Below are 20,399 nucleotides of genomic sequence, written 5' to 3'. Positions count from 1 at the left end.
GTAGGTTCATGCTGCTTAAGAACACTATGAAGCTGCCGTATCTGATTTTCCTTCCTTGTTGCAGGTGGCTTGCTGCTGATGGGAACCACCAGGTTTGTGCTTGCTGTGACTCAACATGTGGTCCTGATGGGGGAAGTGATGCTCCTATTGGGGGTAGGTAGCTGCATCAAGATTGCTTCTGACACTTCACGTGCTCCACTTGACTTGGGTATTTGCCTTTTCAATAGGTGTTCAGTGGGAAGGCAAGGCCTCACTCGGTCCTGTAATGGTTCAAGGGCGACAGAAGACTCTAGCTGGACTTCAATAAATGGGGGGTGGAAACCCTATTCCTGACTTTCAATAAATGCACAACCTTGTTCCTGCTTCTGCTCTTGTCTAGTTTAAGCACTCTGGGTTTGTGCTCTAAAGATTAATCTCATTGCTAGTTTTACTAGTTTCATCCTGTCTGAGATCATGATAGCTTGTCTGGTATGTAACGTGGTACATGTGTCCTGTGCTTACAGTGGCATGAATGCATGAGAGATTTAGTGCATTTGACCAGCTTTTCAGGACAGAATGGTGACTGTTACCAGGGTAAAGGACATGCACTGCTTACCACTGGCAGAAATTAAATTGCTACACTTCTGCTAAGCTTACAAACACACGGTTGCTTGTCTCGGCAGATGTCAGGATGTGACTGATGGACAGGTTTATTATGGCGGCATCACCGTCGAGAGGCATGGAAGGACAGACAGTGGTGCCGTAATGCAACTCGGCATAATCATTTAGCCATTAAAAAACACTAAAAATGCCATTTCACAATTTTAAGACCGAGACATTAAACAGACTACTCGAATGCCTCATTTACATCAAAATTAAATCTGGTGTATGGGGTTGCTTAATTCGTTTCACTGGAAGTATAATAGAAAAATATTGGTAGCACTTTATTTTACAGTCCTGTTCCTCATGTACATACTATGTTCTTATTATAGTAATTTCAATAACTATGTAATAACTAGGTACTAACCCTGAACCTACCCCTAAACCTAACCCTACCCCATGTAGTTACCTTGTATTACCAGAACTTTCTTAGATAAATACTGTAAGTACACTATAAGTACATGTTAGTACACGTACTGTAAAATAAAGTGCAACCAAAATATTTGTTTTAAAAAGAACCGTTTTAATATCTTTTTATTAATCTACTGAAAGAAATTTAAACTTACAAATCAAAACCTTTTACAATTAATAATTAAATATTTTAATAATTGATTAAAATTATGTAAATCTTAATTTGAAACATGATTAACAGGAAAAAATCTAATTTGTATGTATTACTAACAGATTCATGTTATGAAACACTTGTTTACCATTATTATACTTTAATTTTAAATATGTATTTTTTACATTTGTGTCTATATGTACTTTTAATACAACTTTTAAATCGTGTAAATTGTGAATGAATCAGGGTGAAAACCGCTTTCTTACTAAAGACTTGAGCTCAAACTGACTTCCGGTAATGGCAGCGGACTGATCAGTCGCCTTTTCAACTCATCAGTCGCACTTTCCCGTTCCACGTTCCTGCTGTTCTTTATCTACCTTTAACCATCTTTCTCAAAAGCCATTATTTAGTTGCTTTATTGCTGCTTTATCATGCCCAAGCCGTCAAAACCGAACAAGCCGGACCATTCCCGAGGTTTTACGGAAGAATGTACTGATTCGAGCAAGGTTAGTGCTAGCAGTAGCCATGCGGTTAGCAATGAGAGCTCGTTACCTGATTTATCACATGGTGCTTTGTTGAAACAAATTGCCGAAGTTGTTGCAGAAGAAGGTCGGCACACACAAAAATTGATGAATGACTCTAAGCTGGAGTCGGGGCTGGACGTGAAAGTTGATTGCATCATCAAACGCATCGATGAGGTTGCTGCAGCCACCGACTCCCTTGAGACGCGTCAGGCCGAAACAGAAACTCGTATCTCTGTCCTGGAGGATGACATTGCTCCACTTAAAGGGAAACTGGCCGCACTCGAGAAGCTTAACTTGTCACTTATTGAGAAGGTTACGGATCTAGAGGGGCGTTCCAGACTGGACAATATCAGAATCCTTAATCTCAAGGAGTTTGTTGAGGGAAGTGATCCCCAATCTTTTCTTTGAAACTTTCATTCCAAAACTGCTTGAGTTGTCAGTCCAGAGTATCGCAATTGACCGCGCACACCGAGGGCTCGGTACTCCTTCGGATGGTCGGCCTCGCCCTGTTATTATCAAGATTCATCGCTCTAGAGACGTTTCTACAATTCTGACCGCTGCTAGACGCAAAGGCCAGCTTCTATACGAGGATCAATCTCTCCGTATTGCTACTGACATTTCGCCTACAGTTCGTGCCGCGAGGAGAGCCTTCAATCCTATCTGCGCTGAGCTCATTAAGAAAGACATCCGCTTCCAAATGAACTTCCCAGCCATGTTGGTCTTCAAAGTAAACGGCATGCAGAAAACTTTCAGAGACCCGAAAGACGCCAAAGCCTATATGGACGGTAACTTGTGAATTCTCTTGGATTTTCGTTTTGCCGGTAATATGATCCATGCAACGGGTATGTTTATTCAATGATGGGTGTTGCCAAAAGGAATGGGAGAGTTTTCACATGTGTAAACGGTTATTATCATGAAGTTTTTTTTTAATATTAGTATTGTTTAAGCTGGGATTTTGAACAGGTGCATATCTTTTTCTGTACTTTTAATGGTTAATAGATCCTAGTTTTCCATTTGTTTCACAGGAGTTATAGACATGGGTGCGGCCAATCTTCTCCTTGTTCTGTTTTTGTTTTTGTTTTGTTCTAATGTTAGGTTTTCAAAGCCTGAACCAGAGAAGTTCCTATTTCCTCCTTTGTTCCTGAAACTTTGTTTTTCCTGTTTACTGCATAGTTTACCTTGCTATTACTTTTTAAATGATTGATGGTGCCAAGCTGAATATTCTCAGCCTCAATGCAAGGGGCCTGAATAACCCAGTGAAACGAGTTGCTATGGACTTTCTGCGGAAACAAAGAATTAATATAGCCTTCCTACAAAAGACTCATCTGTTAAAAAGGGATACAAATCGCATGGCTAATCGCTTTTTCCGGGTAGTTGCTTGCTCATCAGCTTTAAACAAATCGAAAGGGGTGGCAATCATATGTCAGTGTAGTTTGCACTTTAAGTTGTTGGATACTTGGTCAGATCGCAAAGGCAGAATAACAGTTGCGAAAGTTCATATAGAAAATAGAAGTGTTGCCTTCGTCTCTATTTATGCCCCTAATACTTTTGAAAAAAATTTTTATGAACAGCTCACTAAGGTACTGCTGGAGCTCTCTGACTTCAAGCTCGTAATAGGAGCTGATTTTAATGCTGTTGTTGACAGATCGGGACACTCCGAAAATTTAGATAAAAACTAATCTTCTGAGGCTTTATGCTCCTGGATTAATGATACTGGGGTGGTGGATCTCTGGAGTTTATTAAATCCTGGTGTTAAAGGCTTCACCCATTTTTCTTCAAGACATAAATCTTCCTCTCGAATTGAATTTATTTTTTCTTCTAGAGATTTGTTTTTTAATATTGTTACCATTAACTTATTACCAGTTGCTTTTTCTGACCATAATGCAGTGATTGCTTCTGTGTTGTTAAATTCAAATCCAGCTCGGGCCCCTGGATGGCGTTTTAACACCTCGCTACTCTGAGATGAAGCATTTAAAACCAAGTTTTCAAGTCAACTATCAGATTTTATAAATATAAATAAAGGCTCTGTGGATGACCCAAGGACAGTCTGGGATGCTGTTAAAGGTTTTATTAGGAATTTTACTGTATGTTATGCCTACAACATAAGGAAAGCTCGGTCATTCAGATTATACGATTTAGAGTCCAAATTATCAGCGTTAGATAGCCTATTACAACAAAGTTATGATGAGGAGGTTAGGCTTCAATTTGACCTTGTGAAAAAAGAGATAAATGCTGTTATGAAACAGCGGGCCGAATTTTTAATTCATAGGACGCGACAGTTGTACTATTTTAATGGGGCTAGCCCCAGCCGTTTATTAGCCCTTAGATTGCGGTCCAATGAACATTTTACAGATATCAGCACAATTAAATCCAAAAATGGTGATATTCTTAGTGTGCCCTCACAAGTTAATGCTACATTCCGTAGCTTTTATGCTGATTTATATAGCTCTGAGATATCACATAATCAGGATACTTGTGACAATTTTCTAAACAAAACACTGCTTCCTAACTGTCTGAGGAAGACTCTCTAGAATAAAATACCCCCATTACTTTAGCTGAGCTTAAGGAGGCTGCTTTTGATATGCGTAGCGGTAAATCTCCTGGGTTGGATGGAATTCCACCTGAATTTTATACCACGTTCTGGGACAGTCTGGGCTCCCTACTCTTTTATATGATTCAAGCTGCTATTGAGAGAGGGTCCTTTTCCAGAGATGTGCATATTGCATTTATTACGCTTTTGCTCAAAACAGACAAGGACCCCAATGATTGTTCAAATTATAGGCCTCTGTCACTTCTAAATGCTGACCTAAAAATTTATGCTAAATTGCTCGCGCGGAGACTCCAGCCGGCCATGACTAAGCTTGTTTACTGTGACCAGGCTTTATTAGGACTAGATTAGCATCTGATAGTGTTAGGAGGTTACTCCATGTAATACATGGGTCATCTTCGCTGACTCCTCCTACCGCGGTCCCTTCCCTAGATGCTATGAAAGCCTTTGATTGTCTGGAATGGCCATATTTGTGGTCTGTGTTGAAGCTCATGGCTCATGGGTGCTGTATGTGAACCCCACAGCCATGGTTTTGACAGGTAAGACTTGTTCTTCACTGTTCAACATAGCCAGAGGTTCTCGACAGGGATGCCCTCTAAGCCCGCTGCTTTTTGCACTCTCGCTAGAGCCACTGGCCCAGACAATACACATAGATAAAGGTATCACCCCAATCACAATGTGTGGGACCAACCATCAAATTTCTTTGTTTGCAGATGACATCCTTCTTTTTTTAGGCAATCCACTGCATTCCATTCCTAACATTTTAACTATCTTTGGCAGTTTTGACGAGATTTCCGGATATAGAATAAATTGGACAAAGTCGGCACTTCTTCCACTAAATGACGCAATGAGAAACTTAGCACTGCCCTCGGGTATACCAGTGGTCAAACAATTTAAGTATTTGGGCATTATGATTGGTGCTTCATTGCAGTATATAATTAAGACCAACTATGAGGGCATCCTGTCTAAAGTTTCTTGTAACTTGGATAACTGGTCATCACTTCCAAATTCCCTTAGATCGCGCATCTCGATTATCAAAATGAATGTACTCCCTCGAATTAACTTTGTGAGTTCTATGCTGCCCTTGCCTCCCACTTCTCGTTTTTGGGATAGGCTACAGAGCATAATTACCAAATTTGTATGGTATGGCTAACGTCCACGTCTTAAACTTTCCACGATGCAACGAGATAGATTTGCGGGTGGACTTGCACTTCTGAATTTTAAGCTATATCACTGGGCTTTTACACTACGTCCCCTGCTTAGCTGGTATAATGACAAAATGAATGTTTCGTGGCGTTCCTTGGAGGGAAATCTAGTTCTTCCTCTGAAGTTAGATGAAGTTTTATTTGCCAATATTCCTCTAAAAAAGTGTACGATCCGTTGCGGTCCTATAGTGTCACACGCTCTGTCCGTCTGGAGGGCAGCAGAAAAAGCTTGTATTATCCGTTCTAATTGGAATCCCTACTCTCCTATCTTTAATAATGATGGTTTACTAATTGGTAAGCGACCAATAAAGATTGGCTAGTGTCGACAGTGGATTGACAAAGGAATTCACTCCTTGGGTGATGTAATGGGTGATAAAGGCATTTACTCCTCTGAAGAACTTTTCATTCAATTTAACCTTCAGAGCTCTACCTTTTTTTATTTACAGTTGAGGGCAGCCATGAAGGCTTATGGGGTTCCTTGGTTGGCTCCTCTTAAAGATCACCCTTTACTTAAAGTTTTACGTGAGACTCGGGGAACAAGAGGTTTGGTTTCTAAATATATAATTTTTTACTGGAAAAAATGCATCCTCCTCTGACAATAGACTACTCATGGCAGGCAGATATTCCTAGCTTTCCCCCAGTTTTAATTGGGACAGTGTTTGGATGATGATAATGCATGCCTCAAGGAATCCGGATCACCAACAAATCCATCTTAATTTTATTCATAGGACTTATATGACTCCACGTAAACTCTATAGTATGAAGCTTAAACCTGATCCTAATTGCATGCTGTGCCATACAGGGGAAATTGGTAAATTTTTTTACATGATTTGGGAATGCCCTGGGGTTGCTCACTTTTGGAATATGGTTAAAGAAAGTTTGTCCACTTTATTGAATGTTTCGGCCTCTTTGTCTCCATCTGTTTTTATTTTAGATGATCTTTCTGATATACAACTTAGCAAAACTCAGAAACGAGTGTTTTTAGCTGGTTTGACAGCTGCTAAGAAAATAGTATCAACGAGATGGAAACCTCCACATTCTCTTAATCAGCAGTATTGTGTTCTCACATTTATAGATGTGGTGTATCTCGAATTGTCCACTGCACGCATTCATGGCGCAAGAGAGGACACCATTAGACTCTGGGCCCAAACACTGGAAAAACTCAAGGGTTTACTGAGTTGAATTAATACCCCCCCTCTCCCCCATCCTCTATTCTCTGGTTCTATGGTCATTTTATTTTATTTTTATTGTTCTTGTTCATCTGGTTAATAGATTTTTTCCTTATTATTAATCATATATTCCAACTGTCGTAGATCTCTTTCATCTCTATTCTAATTTTTTTTTTGTGATCATTTCTAACAATCTGTAGTATTTATATATATTTGTGTATATTTTGAAGTACATTCTGTTTGTTTGTTTACTATTTGTTCATTATATATAGACATTTTATTTCTCTTTCTTTGTTATCCCACTGATATAGTGCCCTATATATATATATTTAATTTTATTTTTACTTAATTATTGATTTTCTTTTTTCATTTTTATTTCTTATTGTATTAAAAAAAATATATATATATATATATATATTTTTTTTTTCACACTAGGGTAATTGCTGATTGTTTGTCTTCGATATGTCATGTTTAAATGATGTTACAACAATAAAAATTTGATAGCAAAAAAAAGACTTGAGCTTGTATAAAGTATACAATTTTTATTTACCTTTTTGTATACGTATTTTTAAATCATTTTTGTGTAAATGATTTGTAGAAAATAAATGAATCGGAATAACAGCTTCATGTTATGGAACACTTGAGTTAAACTTAGACTCAATTAGTGGTCGACCGATATGTGTTTTTTGACAGCCGATGCCGATATCTTGGAAAGCAGGGGGGCCGATATAATTGTTTTAATTATTATTATTATTTAAGAAATTTGAAATAATTTGACAATGGCTTAAAAAATAAATGTGTAACATAAACATACTTTATATGACAGTATTTTTCACAAATAAATAAATATTTAATAAAATGTAATTTAAAAAAGCAAATACTGTCATCAACAGGGCACTCAGTATTCTGGGAAGTCTGTGTGCATTGGGAATCATATTTTTCAAATAAAGGTAACACTCACGAGAAAGTATTATAATGTTTGCCTCTATTACTAATAGGCTTAATATAATACTTTATGTATACATTAATTGTTCAACCGTTGTATTTGATTATTAGATAGACTTCTGTCTGTACTAGACAGAACTATTAACGACAATGAACAAGGAGAGATTGTAAGCACTGTGTGCACTCAGACATTGCCGCTCTCAGTGCTGCCAAAATAAAAGTCCCGCCTCAAACACATCTGCCAAATAAAAATACTTATCTGCCAATGCCGATATTTGAAAAAAAGCTTACAATCTCTCCTTGGCTATATATCGGTCGACCACTAGACTCAATTATTTAGTTATATTCTAATAGCCATTTACAATTTTGTAAAACTTTATCTCAAGCTCTTTGCATTATCGCTGTATGTGAAATCTGCTTTATAAATAAACATGGCGTACTTTGCTTATAAAATATTTCATAAATCAGAATCTAAATTTGGATTGGCCCCGTTCAAAACTGCTGTGAAATACTCCTGTTTTGATACTGACGTGTCGATGTTTCCTGACAGATGCTGGACGTCCCGACTGTTCTGAACTTGCTGCGGCAGCAACGCATGATGATGGTACAGACACTTTCACAGTACTCCTTCATTTACAAAAAATAGCGGACACAGTGTTTACTGAGATGAGAACTTCAGTCAATGGATGAATCTCATGAAAAGCCCAGATTTTGTGTCAAAATTTGCTTAATATTTGCCACTGTGGTCAATATTTTGCTGAAATGCAAAAAAGGTTTGCTTTTCTGTATGCAACATGTTTGAATGCTCATGAGATTCACTCATTTGCATCATGGGATGGATATAACAGGGAGTTTGAAGTATCATGTCCAGTGTTACGCGGCATGTTCAAGCAATATTTTACAGTTTAACCCTACGAACGGGGTTTCACCCGGCTAACGCATCTCAAGTTTGAATGCTGCCAAAGACGGGAGGGTTTCTTTTTTCTGATCGCAGACACAACCTATGGTTAATTTACAATATGTATTAAAATTGTATATGAAAACTGTATTCTAAATATAATAATCAGAAAGGCTTTCTCATTGCATTAGGGATGATTTTGTATTTTTGCAGCTCTTGTCACATTTCCACCTGCATTCGACAACCAGACACACCAAAGAGCATCACAGACTCGACTTTTGCATTGGAGTAAACAATAGTGTGGGTTTATTGTGAACGGTTAGTGACCTCATTATCTTAGAGAGAGATTTCAGCATATCGAGTTCTTTAAGTCTTAAAACACTGTGAAACTGCATAACCCATTCTGTTTGCAGAGGAACAGAAGGAGCAGAATGTGTCGAAGCAAATCATTAGGGCCTTTGTGTTTTAATTTGAATTGCATGCTGGTTATTTACAATAAAGCAGTACAGACAGATGCTACATTCCACCATAATGGTGCTGTTGCATGTTCTGAAAGAAAGAGTTTGGCCAAAAATTTACATTCACTGAAAATGTACCGAATTTGGAGAAAACCATCACTTGCTCAGCAGTGGAACCAAAAGCTGTTTAGACTCTCATTCTGACGGCACCCATTCACTGGGTGTGCAAGTGACGCAATGCTACATTGCTCTAAATCTGATGAAGAAACAAACTCCTCAATATCTTGGATGACCTGAGGGTGAGCACATTCCGGCTAATTTTCATTTTTAGTAAACTATTGCTTTAAACCCAAACATATATGCAGCGTCCTGCCAAAATTTTCCATGGGCAAGTCAAAAATCAAAAGAAAAAAGCAGTGCAATTTAAATAAAAAAAATAATAAATACATTAGAAAAGTGGAACTGAAAGTATTTGTTGTACTGAATTTTATTTATTGTGTGCAGAAAGGACGATGTATTACTGAATGTTAGTAATGAGGATGAGATTTCTTTCACCTGACCATTGTGAGAATTTGAGGCAAAATGCTTAATTGTTCTGAAAAAAGGCAGAAAGGTTTAATTGTCTCAGAATCGGCTAAAATATAAAATTATATTATTATTATTACTTTTTTTTCTGTTGATTTCGGGCTGAAATATGGTAAAAAAAATGTTCTTGTTAAGAGTCACTCCCTCTACTCAGTTCTGACTTGTGCCTAAAACAATAGCAGTGTGTTCTTGTTGGGTTTTGGCTAAACTGTAAATTAAAATATTTTTTTGTTGCGAAGGGCAATCACTTTTTCACATGATACTGTGCATCTGAATATCATGAAACATTCATTTAAAAAACTGAACATATCCACAGGTTGAGCTCCTTCAACACAATGGTTTAATCAGCATTTATCCGTCATTACTATGAGGTAAAAGTCATTTAAGTGTTTAGGAGTAAACGGTTGTAAAAGCACAATGTCGGTCTTAAACCTTTTCATAATTCATGTTGAGTTTTGTTGGGTTAGCTTTAGACGAACTGCTGCAGTGTTTGAGGTTTGCTGATGTGAGTGGACAATGATCAGTGTTCATCTGAACTGGAAAAACAAACTTAAAGACAATTAATGAACAAAGCTGAAAACTGGACTGTAAAAGCCCTTCTCAGAGCTGCTTTTTGGAAAACATGTATATTAATTAGCAGATACTGTTTATATTGATGATTTTAAATGTTAGTAACTTTTTTAACCAGATTACATTTGAAGCTAATAAAACTTCTGTTCACCCCGGATTCTCATCTGTTTTGGTTGTGTAGAGTGAGATCTCAGCCTCCGCCGTTGCCATCATCATCATGAGTGATTTACAGCTGTCAGAAGAGCTAAATTATATCCCATTGTAAACAACTATATTTTTCATTCAGAAAATAAATGTTCTAAATTGTTAAAGTAATGATTTGTGACTATACTTTTGAAAGTTTTAAAGTTTTACACAGTACAGATATGCATTGACAAACTTACAGTAAAAATGTTTTTGTAGTATTATGCTATTATATTTACATTTACATTTAATCATTTAGCAGACGCTTTTATCCAAAGCGACTTACAAATGAGAACAATAGAAGCAGTCAGGTCAACAAGAGAACAACTACAGTATACAAGTGCCATGACAAGTCTCAATTAGTCTAGTATAGAACACATAGTCAGGTTTTTTTATAAATGAAAAGTTCTAGTGTTAGTTGGTTAAGTGCAGGCAAAAAAGATGAGTCTTTAGATGTTTCTTGAAAATGAGTAAAGACTCAGCTGTTCGAATTGAGATTGGGAGGTCATTCCACCAGCTGGGCAAAGTCGAGGAAAAGGTCCGTGAGAGTGATTTTGAACTTCTTTGGGATGGCACCACAAGGCGTCGTTCACTTGCATTGCACATAAGATTTAACCAGTGAGTTTAGGTAAGTTGGTGCCGTGCCAGTGGTTGTCTTGTAGGCAAGCATCAGTACCTTGAATTTGATGCGAGCGGCTACTGGTAGCCAGTGTAACCTGATGAGGAGAGGAGTAACGTGAGCTTTTTTCGGCTCATTGAAGACAACCCTCGCTGCTGCATTCTGGATCAACTGCAGAGGCTTGACAGTACATGCAGGAAGCCCTGCCAGGAGAGCATTACAAAAGTCCAGTCTGGAGAGAACAAGAGCTTGGACAAGAAGTTGGGTGGCTTGCTCTGACAGGAAGGGTCTAATCTTCCTAATGTTGTATAAGGCAAGCCTGCAGGACCGGGTCGTTGTAGCAATGTGGTCTGTGAAGCTTAACTGATGATCCATCACAACTCCTATGTTTCTGGCTGTCCAAGAAAGGAGTAATGGTTGATGAGCCCAGCTGTATAGAGAAGTTGTGATGAAGCAATGGGTTAGCTGGAATCACCAGGAGTTCTGTCTTCGTAAGGTTAAGCTGAAGGTGATGGTCATTCATCCAGCTAGAAATGTCACTCAGACAGGCTGAAATGCGAGCAGCTACCGTCGGGTCATCTGGCTGGAATGAGAAGTAGAGTTGGGTGTCATCAGCGTAGCAGTGATAAGAAAAGCCATGATTCTGAATGACAGATCCTAATGATGTCATGTAGATGGAGAAGAGAAGTGGTCCAAGTACTGAGCCTTGAGGAACCCCAGTAGCAAGGTGGTGTGACTTTGAAACATCACCCCTCCAAGACACACTGAAGGATCTGTCAGAGAGGTAGGACTCCCACAGGAGTGCAGTTCCAGAGATGCCCATCTTTCTGAGGGTGGACAGGAGAATCTGGTGATTAACAGTGTCAAAAGCAGCAGACAGGTCCAGTAAGATGAGTACCGAGGATTTTGAAGCTGCTCTTGCTAGTCGCAGGGCTTCAGTAACCAAGAGCAGAGCAGTCTCAGTTGAGTGGCCACTTTTGAAGCCAGATTGGTTGCTGTCCAGGAGGTTGTTCTGTACAAGGAACATAGAAAGCTGGTTGAACACAGCTCGCTCAAGTGTCTTTGCAATGAATGGAAGAAGGGATACCGGTCTGTAGTTTTCAAGAAGCGCTGGATTTAGAGATGGTTTCTTGAGCAGTGGGCTTACCCGAGCCTGCTTGAATGTTGAGGGAAATGTTCCAGAGTGAAGAGAGGAGTTGATAATGTGAGTAAGCGAAGGTATGACTGAAGAAGAGATCGCTTGAAGGAGGTGAGTGGGGATGGGATCAAGTGGACAGTAGGATGATTGGACAGGAGAAGTTTTGAGACGTCCATCTCTGAGAGTGGGGAGAAGGAGGAGAAAGAGTGTGCGTCGGTCATTGTGAAGTTGTCCTCAGTCTGCGGTGTGGAGAATTGGTCACTGATGGATCTTGTCTTATTTGTGAAGAAAGCTGCAAAGTCGTCCGCTGTAAGAGTCGATGGAGGAGGTGGTGGCAAAGGATTAAGAAGAGAAGAGAAAGTCTTGAAGAGTGTCCGAGTGTCACAATAGTTGTTAAATTTGTTGTGGTAGTAGGATGTTTTAGCCATGAAGACATTTGCAGAGAAGGAAGAGAGGAGAGACTGATACACACTGAGGTTGGTAGAGTTTCTTGATTTCTGCCATTTCCTCTCTGCAGCCCTGAGTTTAGAGCGATGTTCACGGAGAACCTCGGACAGCCAGGGAGCAGATGGGGCGGTGCGTGCTGGTCTAGACAACAGTGGGCACAAGTTGTCCAAGGAAGATGTTAAAGTGGAGCAAAGAGTGTCCGTAGCGCTGTTCGTGTCCAGAGCAGAAAACTGAGAGAGTGCAGGAAGTGAGGATGAAACCACAGAAGTTAGGCGAGATGGAGAGAGTGAGCGTAGGTTCCGTCTAAAGGTGACCTGCGTTGGAGTGTGAGGAACTTCAGGAGTAAGTGCTAGGTTAGCAGTAATGAGGAAGTGGTCTGAGGTGTGCAGTGGAGCAACTGAAGAGTTGTCCACAGAGCAACAGCGCGTGTAGATGAGGTAAAGTTGGTTGCCTTATTTGTGAGTCGCTGTAGTAGACACTAGCTTGAGATCAAATGAGGCGAGCAGAGTTTTGAAGTCAGCAGCCTGGGGCTTATCTAGGTGGATGTTGAAGTCACCAAGCAGTACCAGAGGAGTACCATCTTCAGGAAAGTTTAATAGCAGGACATCCAACTCCTCCAAGAAGTTTCCCAATTGACCTGGGGGACGATAAATGACCACAAAGTGGATTTTAACAGGGTGGGTTACAGTAATGTCATGTGATTCAAGTGAACCAGTACCTGTAGGTGATGGCTGAAGATCAAATTTCCATTCTTTTGATATAAGGAGACCCGTACCTCCACCCCTCCCAGTGGTACGAGGAGTGTGGGAACAAGTGAAATTAGTGGAGAGGGCCGCAGGGGTGGCAGTATCTTCAGGTTTGATCCAAGTCTCTGTCAGTGCCATGAGGTTGAGACCGGAATGAGTAGCAATAGAAGAAATGAAGTCTGCTTTGTTAACTGCAGACTGGCAGTTCCAGAGACCAACTGGAATAGAGAGCATAGTAGTAGAGGTCAGAGGGACAGGCCATAGGTTTGTCAGACAGGCCTTCCTGCGACATACATAGCGTGCTCTCCGAGTGTTAGTAGTGATAGTAGAGATCTGAAAGCACGTAGTGATTACAAGTGTAAGAGATATTTGAGAACGAGGTATACAAAAAGTAAAGAAAGAGGAGAAAAGCAATACTCAAGTGCCCTGTCGGTGTCCTTGCTCGGTGGAGTCGCGCAGGTAGAGTCGATTGTCTTTACACTCGTCGGTCTTCACACGAGGAGGGCTCATACGAGGAGTGCCGCGGTGAAACCTAACGCTTTTGTATTTGCCTTATTACCTGTGATTGAAGTCAGCTGGCCATGCCTCACTATTTAGCAGATCGGAACAGGCAAACGCAAAACCAAGTGCCACTTTCAGAACGTATATGTAATACTATTATAGTATTAATTTGAAATATTTATTTATAAATATTTAAATTTATAATACTGATTTTTAATTAACTTTAAAATGTATATTTTCAGTTTGTTTTCTTTTCAATTTTAGTATTTTCTATTGCTTTAATTTATTTTCAAGCATTTATTTTTAGTTTAGTTTTAGTTGTTTTAGTATTAAACAAGTTTTGACAATTGTTTTTAAAAAAAAGTGACTACATGTATCTGTTTATGTTTCTTTAAAGTGTTAACAATTCAACTAATTCTGCAAATCAACCCATTTTATTGTTCTAAATGTATAATTTGTTAGGTAAATAATTCATTTATTTCACTTACATCTCCAATGTATCCCAGCAGTCACAAGAGAGCGACATGTTTCATGTGATTGTTTTGTGGATGCATCAAAATGTATTTCTGGAATAATCTTAAAGATGGATGGATTTTAAGAGAATCACAGTGTTGTCTCAGAACATCTAAAAAGTTTCAGTCACTGTTAGATGTGGGGACTTAATACATCTAAAATATGCATAGTTCCATAATCTTTCTAAAAAAAAAAAAATGAATAAATGTTGGCAATATACTGATGAATATCTTTCACTATGAAATCTCCAAACATTACAAGGATTGACATGCACTGAAGTAAAAATAGAAAAAAAAAAGAATAATTATGTTCCGGACTGCTTAGTCCCTCCCATTTTGCCAATTTACTAATATTTTCCTTTCTACTCATTTATATGAGTATTTAGGTATACATGATGTTACCATTATACATAGTGACTACACTAAAAACTAAACCAAAGATTATTAATTAATATTTATGATTATTAATCAATAATTTATGAATTCTTTAGATGCCATTAACTACCTATAATGGACAAAATGTTGTGTCTCTTATAAAATAATGAGCAAATGAAGATTAAAATCTCAGATTCACATGTAGCTTTCTAATGGTTAGTGATGTTCTTGACTTTTCTCATTTGGGGATGAATAAACTCTACAAGCCCAGAGGAGAATCAAAGTTAATCAATTAAGCTGAAAGGGGAGGAGCCACCTTAATTCAAAGCTCTACTAAATAGCAAAGCCAATAGTGATGTGCATTGGAGCATTGTGACAAGGTTTGTTAGAATGGGCTTCTTGCAAGGTGTGTTAGTGTTGGTTGTGATTGTGGCTTTTGATCTGAAGAGTGCATTGGGAAGTTTGAAACACCGCCAAAGTCCAAGCAGCACAAAGCCGCAATCAGCTCCAGCTTCCAGAGGTCCTGCTCTTTCTTCTCAAGGGTTATTGAATCCTTTCCAAAAGGCTTCTCAGTTTCAGAGTCTTGACTCCAGAAAATTTGCGCAGGACCCTCTTGGTCTTCAGGAGAAGCAGCTGTTGCAGGGTCCAGTCAAGCCTTTGGACTGGAAGTTTCCCATCGTTCCAGAGGTGCAACGTGAGTTGGCGGCAAACTTCCAGTTGAGGCAACCTGTGACTCCCAGAAGTGTGGCTGTGCAATGCAGTGAGAGCCGGGTTCATGTGGAGGTGAAGAAGGATCTGTTCAGTAATGGTCAACTGATCCAGCCATCTGGTTTGTCTATGGGAGGCTGTCCTGTTGTTGGTGAGGACTCTGCCTCTGGGGTGCTCATCTTTGAATATGAACTACAGGACTGCAATAGTGTGCTAATGGTAAGAACCGTTATGTCTTACTGGATTAACCAATAAAAACAATGGCTCTTCATGAGTGTTAGTTGAATGTTAAACATCCACAGAACCTTTCAGTTTCTGAAAGCTGCTTTGGGGAACTGATGTTCTATGGCTGCTAGAAACACCCTTGAATCTTATTTTTAAGTGTAGTTGAACAGAACCCACTTGGTAAATCCCGTCTCTTGCGGATGACTGGGGATGAGCTCGTCTACACCTTTGCTCTTACCTACACCCCTGTGGCATTTGCTGGCACGCCAATTACCCGTACTGAGGGTGCAGTTGTTGGCATTCAATGCCACTATCAAAGGTAAGCGACTGACTGGATGTGTTAAGCAGGGTTCCTTGTGGTGTTGTAACTGGAAGACTGTTTATTTGGTATCTCCTTGAACTACAGGCTCCATAATGTGAGCAGTAATGCTTTGAGGCCAACTTGGGTTCCTTATGCTTCAATGGAGGTTGCAGAGGACGTCTTGGTGTTCTCCATGAACCTCATGATGGGTATGTGTAGTTTCTTTAGATCTTAAGCCTTGTGAAATGAGGCTGTGCCTAAACCGTTCTTTCCTTTTGCAGATGACTGGGTCAATCAGAGGCCTTCAAATGTGTACTACTTGGGTGACATTATTAATATTGAGGCATCTGTGAAGGTGTACAACCACGTCCCCCTGCGTGTGTTTGTGGACCGCTGTGTGGCCACCCAAGTTCCTGATGTGACTTCTGTTCCGAGATATTCCTTCATTGAGAATCATGGGTAAAGTCCTGTCACTTGATTCTCTAGAACGGTTTAAGCTCGTTCAGTGAGCACTCGATCCCTGAGAATTGGGTTGAGTCAAGTGACCATAGGTTCAGCTCTTCTTGGTAAGAGCTTTTGGCTTCGCTGAGAATGACTGATCGTCCCAATGTTCATCCTAAATGGTATGTGAGATTAAAATTTGTCTGATGGGTAGCTTGTTGAAAAGCGTCGGCCAGGGACTCCTGGTTTTTCCATTTTAGGTTGTTTGGACCTGTGCGCACTCTAATGGCGTATGTTGCCCACAATCTTTTGTGCTCTGGATAGAAATTGGTTCGCTCCAGGAACCTCTACTACAGCTTAAACCACAAACATTGACGCGGGCAACTGGCTGTAAACCCATTTTCACCCACTCTTTATCAGGTGCCTTGTGGATGCTACGGCTTCCAGCTCCCACTTCTTGCCTCGAACCCAGGAAGACAAGATCCGGTTCCAGCTGGAGGCTTTCATGTTCCAGGGAGGATCCAGTCCTTCTGTACGTACTATATTGACTGAATCTGAGTCCTCTTCCCATCTGCTCTGGTTTTGTGAACCCTTACCAGTGTCTCTTGCAGATCTACATAACGTGTACTGTGAAGGCCACTCTTGCTTCTGCACCCAGTGACGCTCTCCACAAATCCTGTTCCTTTTCCAATGGGTATGTTCACGCTGCTTAAGAACACTATGAAGCTGCCGTGTCTGATTTTCCTTTCTTGTTGCAGGTGGCTTGCTGCTGATGGGAACCACCAGGTTTGTGCTTGCTGTGACTCAACATGTGGTCCTGATGGGGGTAGTGATGCTCCTATTGGGGGTAGGTAGCTGCTTCAAGATTGCTTCTGACACTTCACGTGCTCTACTTGACTTGGGTATTTGCCTTTTTCAATAGGTGTTCAGTGGGAAGGCAAGGCCTCACTCGGTCCTGTGATGGTTCAAGGGCGACAGAAGACTCTAGCTGGACTTCAATAAATGGGGGGGTGGAAACCCTATTGCTGACTTTCAATAAATGCACAACCTTGTTCTTGCTTCTGCTCTTCTCGTCTAGTTTAAACACTCTGGGTTTGTGCTCTAAAGATGAGATTAATCTCATTGCTAGTTTTACTAGTTTCATCCTGTCTGAGATCATGATAGCTTGTGTGGAACATAATGAGGTACATGTGTCCTGTAATTACAGTGGCATGAACGCATGAGAGATTTAGTGCATTTAACCAGCTTTTCAGGGCAGAATGGTGACGGTTACCAGGGTAAAGGACATACACTGCTTACCACTGGCAGAAGTTTAATTGCTACACTTCTGCTTAAGCTTACAACCACACAGGTGTTAGTCTCTGCAGATGTGACTGACTGGAATGGTTTATACTGCTTTTAGACCTAGTTTACACATTTAATATGGCAACATCACAGCCGAGAGGCATGGAAGGACAGAAATTGGTGCCGTTATGCAACTCTGGCACAACCATTGGTCTTAAAATTGTGAAATGGCATTTTCAGTGTTTCTTAATGTCTAGACACATTAAACCCGACTGTACCTAAATGCCTCATTTACATCAAAATTAAATCTGGTGTATGGGGTTGCTTAATTCGTTTCACTGGAAGTACAATAGAAAAATGTTTTAAAAAGAACGGTTTTAATGTTTGTTTCTTAATCTACTGAAAGAAATTAAACTTACAAATGCAATAAAACATTTATTACATTTAATAATTGATTAATGATTTAATTAAATCTTAATTTGAAACCTGATTAACATGAAGAAAAAAAATTGTAATTTGTATGAATTACTAAAAGATCTGTGTTATGAAACGCTTCAAACCTAACTTCAAACACCTCTTTTTCCATTATTTTAATTTAATACATTTATTTTTTACATTTGTTTCTATTTTATGTACCTTAATACAACTTTTAAATTGTGAATGAATTAGTGTGAAAACAGCTTTACTAAAGACTTGAGCTCAAACTTAAAGATTAAAAATTATTGCATTTTAATCAATCTGATATCAGTGCAATAACAGCTTCATGTTATGGAACACTTGAGTTAAACTTAGACTCAATTAGTGGTCAACCGATATGTGTTTTTTGACAGCCGATGCCAATATCTTGGAAAGCAGGAGAGCCGATATAATTTTTAATTTAAGAAATTTGAAATTTGACAACGGCTTAAAAAAAATGTGTAACATAAACTTACTTTATATGACAGTATTTTTCACAAATATTTAATAAAAAATGTAATTTAAAAAAAGCAAATACTGTCATCAACAGGGCACTCAGTATTCTGGGAAGTCTGTGTGCATTGGGAATCATATTTTTCAAATACAGCCAGGGTAACACGAGAAAGTATTATAATGTTTGCCTCTCTATTACTAATAGGCTTAATATAATACTTTATGTACACTGTTAAAAAAAGTTCAGTTAAAAAACGGAAAAAGTGCTGGTAATTAATTACCAGCACTTTTTCCATTATTGTACGGGCACTTCCGTAAACCTTAAAACGGATATTTCCGTAGATTTACCTGACTTTTTCTTTACCATTTACGGACACTTCCATCAAACTTAAAATGGAATATTCCGTATTATTAAAGTACTCAATCCGTACCATTTGCGGACACTTCAGTCATCCTAAAATGTTTAATTCCGTACAGTTCTCTATACCGTTTATCATCAATAAAGCACAAATGTAGAATCACAAAAATTATTTATTTCCTTTAACAGCTGCGAGTGCTTTAAAGTGATTGCACTTTTTGTGGTGAATGAATTGCAATATTTACATTACAACCATTAAAACATTCAGAACATCACCTTCACATTCAGAGCAATTTTACATACATAAACCAGCTGTTCTCTCAAAGAACTACAGCCATGTCCTTTAACAGGGAGCTGCCAAATCTAGCAACTTGTTAGCACCCACAGGCTGACAGGCATTAATAACAAATGGATTTGTTAAAGACATTGACAAAATAAGACAATAAAACTGCCAGCATTGCTGTTGCCGTCTCACCTGTCAGTGCAAAATGAGGAGCCCCCTCCAGGAGGATGCAGAAACCTACACCTCCAACTCCACATATCACACCGACAGGCAGAGCTCTGCAACCAGTGTCTGACCTTTCTACAAAAAACAAATAGAACATTAGAAGTATTACATTATACAAATTTTCTATAAAACATCAGTGCAGCAATAACAACCATGACCTTAGAAGGATGATTCTGTGCAACATGCCATAAAGAGATTTCTGCAAAAAATAAAACTTAAAACTTACACCTCCAACTCCACATTGACAGGCAAAGCTCTACCTGGAATGACAAATATCGCCCACCTTCCCTCCCCCTTAACATGGGGGATTTGAAACTGCAGCATGTGTGTTGTGGGCATCTAGTTAAAACATCTGAACTCACATAATACTGTAAAAATCTGTATTTCTACTCCCAAGCCCCATGTTTTTGGATTTGCCTGTGTGTGTGTGTACATTCAGTCCAAAAAGGTATTTTCTGAGCTTTGAGAACAGCTCAAATGGCCCACTCAGATTCCTTCTGCTTGCATTCAAATTCCTTCAGCTGAGAAACTAGCTTGCACACCTGTGGAGGAATGAAGTGCCGTTTCTTCCCCTTCTTCTCTGCCTTGGAGCCTCGATCAGGATTGATCCCAAAGAAAACTCTGAGAAAAAAATAATAATAATAGTGAGATGCAGACAAAGTTTGCACATGTAGTGTGGCTTGACAGGAGTGGAGCAGTTCAATAAAATCATACATTTGTTTTCTTCAATATGCCCCTATGTATGAACCTCTCTATCATTCTAGTTGACCATATGTCTAGTACCCAATGTTGTTGTGGTGCTGGTGCCAGTGGCTAAGCTTATCAAGACACATGCATTAAGACTGCGCATATACAGAATTGTTTGCAAGTGCGAGAAGTCTGCTTATCACCAACACATGACAGCATGCATCCTCAACATGTGTGCAGGGATATTATAAATGCACAGAACACAGAAGGGGATAGAAAACACAGTTGACATCGTACTATCAAAAGGTGAAACAGCACATTTAAACATGGACTGTCCTGGGGGTTCCTCAAACA

At 39.3% G+C, this 20,399-nt stretch overlaps 2 protein-coding genes across 3 annotated transcripts in view; both read left to right on the top strand.

The window, feature by feature from the left end:
• Positions 1 to 20,399, top strand: part of LOC132111268 (zona pellucida sperm-binding protein 3-like) — a 33,680-nt gene that overhangs the window by 1,935 nt on the left and 11,346 nt on the right. The window contains exons 7-8 of one of the 2 annotated variants that reach the window (XM_059518422.1): positions 65 to 153; positions 228 to 356. In XM_059518422.1, coding sequence (XP_059374405.1) covers positions 65 to 153; positions 228 to 307 — 169 coding nt within the window. In that variant the 3' untranslated portion in view covers positions 308 to 356. Of the gene's footprint in view, positions 1 to 64; positions 154 to 227; positions 357 to 20,399 lie in introns of those variants that run through there. The other variant, XM_059518423.1, reaches the window with a different exon arrangement.
• Positions 14,973 to 17,337, top strand: LOC132111276 (zona pellucida sperm-binding protein 3-like). The gene is made up of 8 exons (XM_059518433.1): positions 14,973 to 15,550; positions 15,757 to 15,876; positions 15,964 to 16,067; positions 16,140 to 16,317; positions 16,720 to 16,831; positions 16,911 to 16,993; positions 17,058 to 17,146; positions 17,222 to 17,337. The coding sequence occupies exons 1-8, from the start codon at positions 15,015 to 15,017 to the stop codon at positions 17,299 to 17,301; spliced, it is 1,302 nt and encodes a 433-aa protein (XP_059374416.1). The 5' UTR covers positions 14,973 to 15,014; the 3' UTR covers positions 17,302 to 17,337.

Source organism: Carassius carassius, chromosome 31 (genome assembly GCF_963082965.1).
Source record: "Carassius carassius chromosome 31, fCarCar2.1, whole genome shotgun sequence".
Lineage (NCBI taxonomy): Eukaryota > Metazoa > Chordata > Actinopteri > Cypriniformes > Cyprinidae > Carassius > Carassius carassius.
The sequence above is the reverse complement of the archived record's forward strand: the minus strand, read 5'-3'. Positions and strand labels throughout refer to the sequence as shown.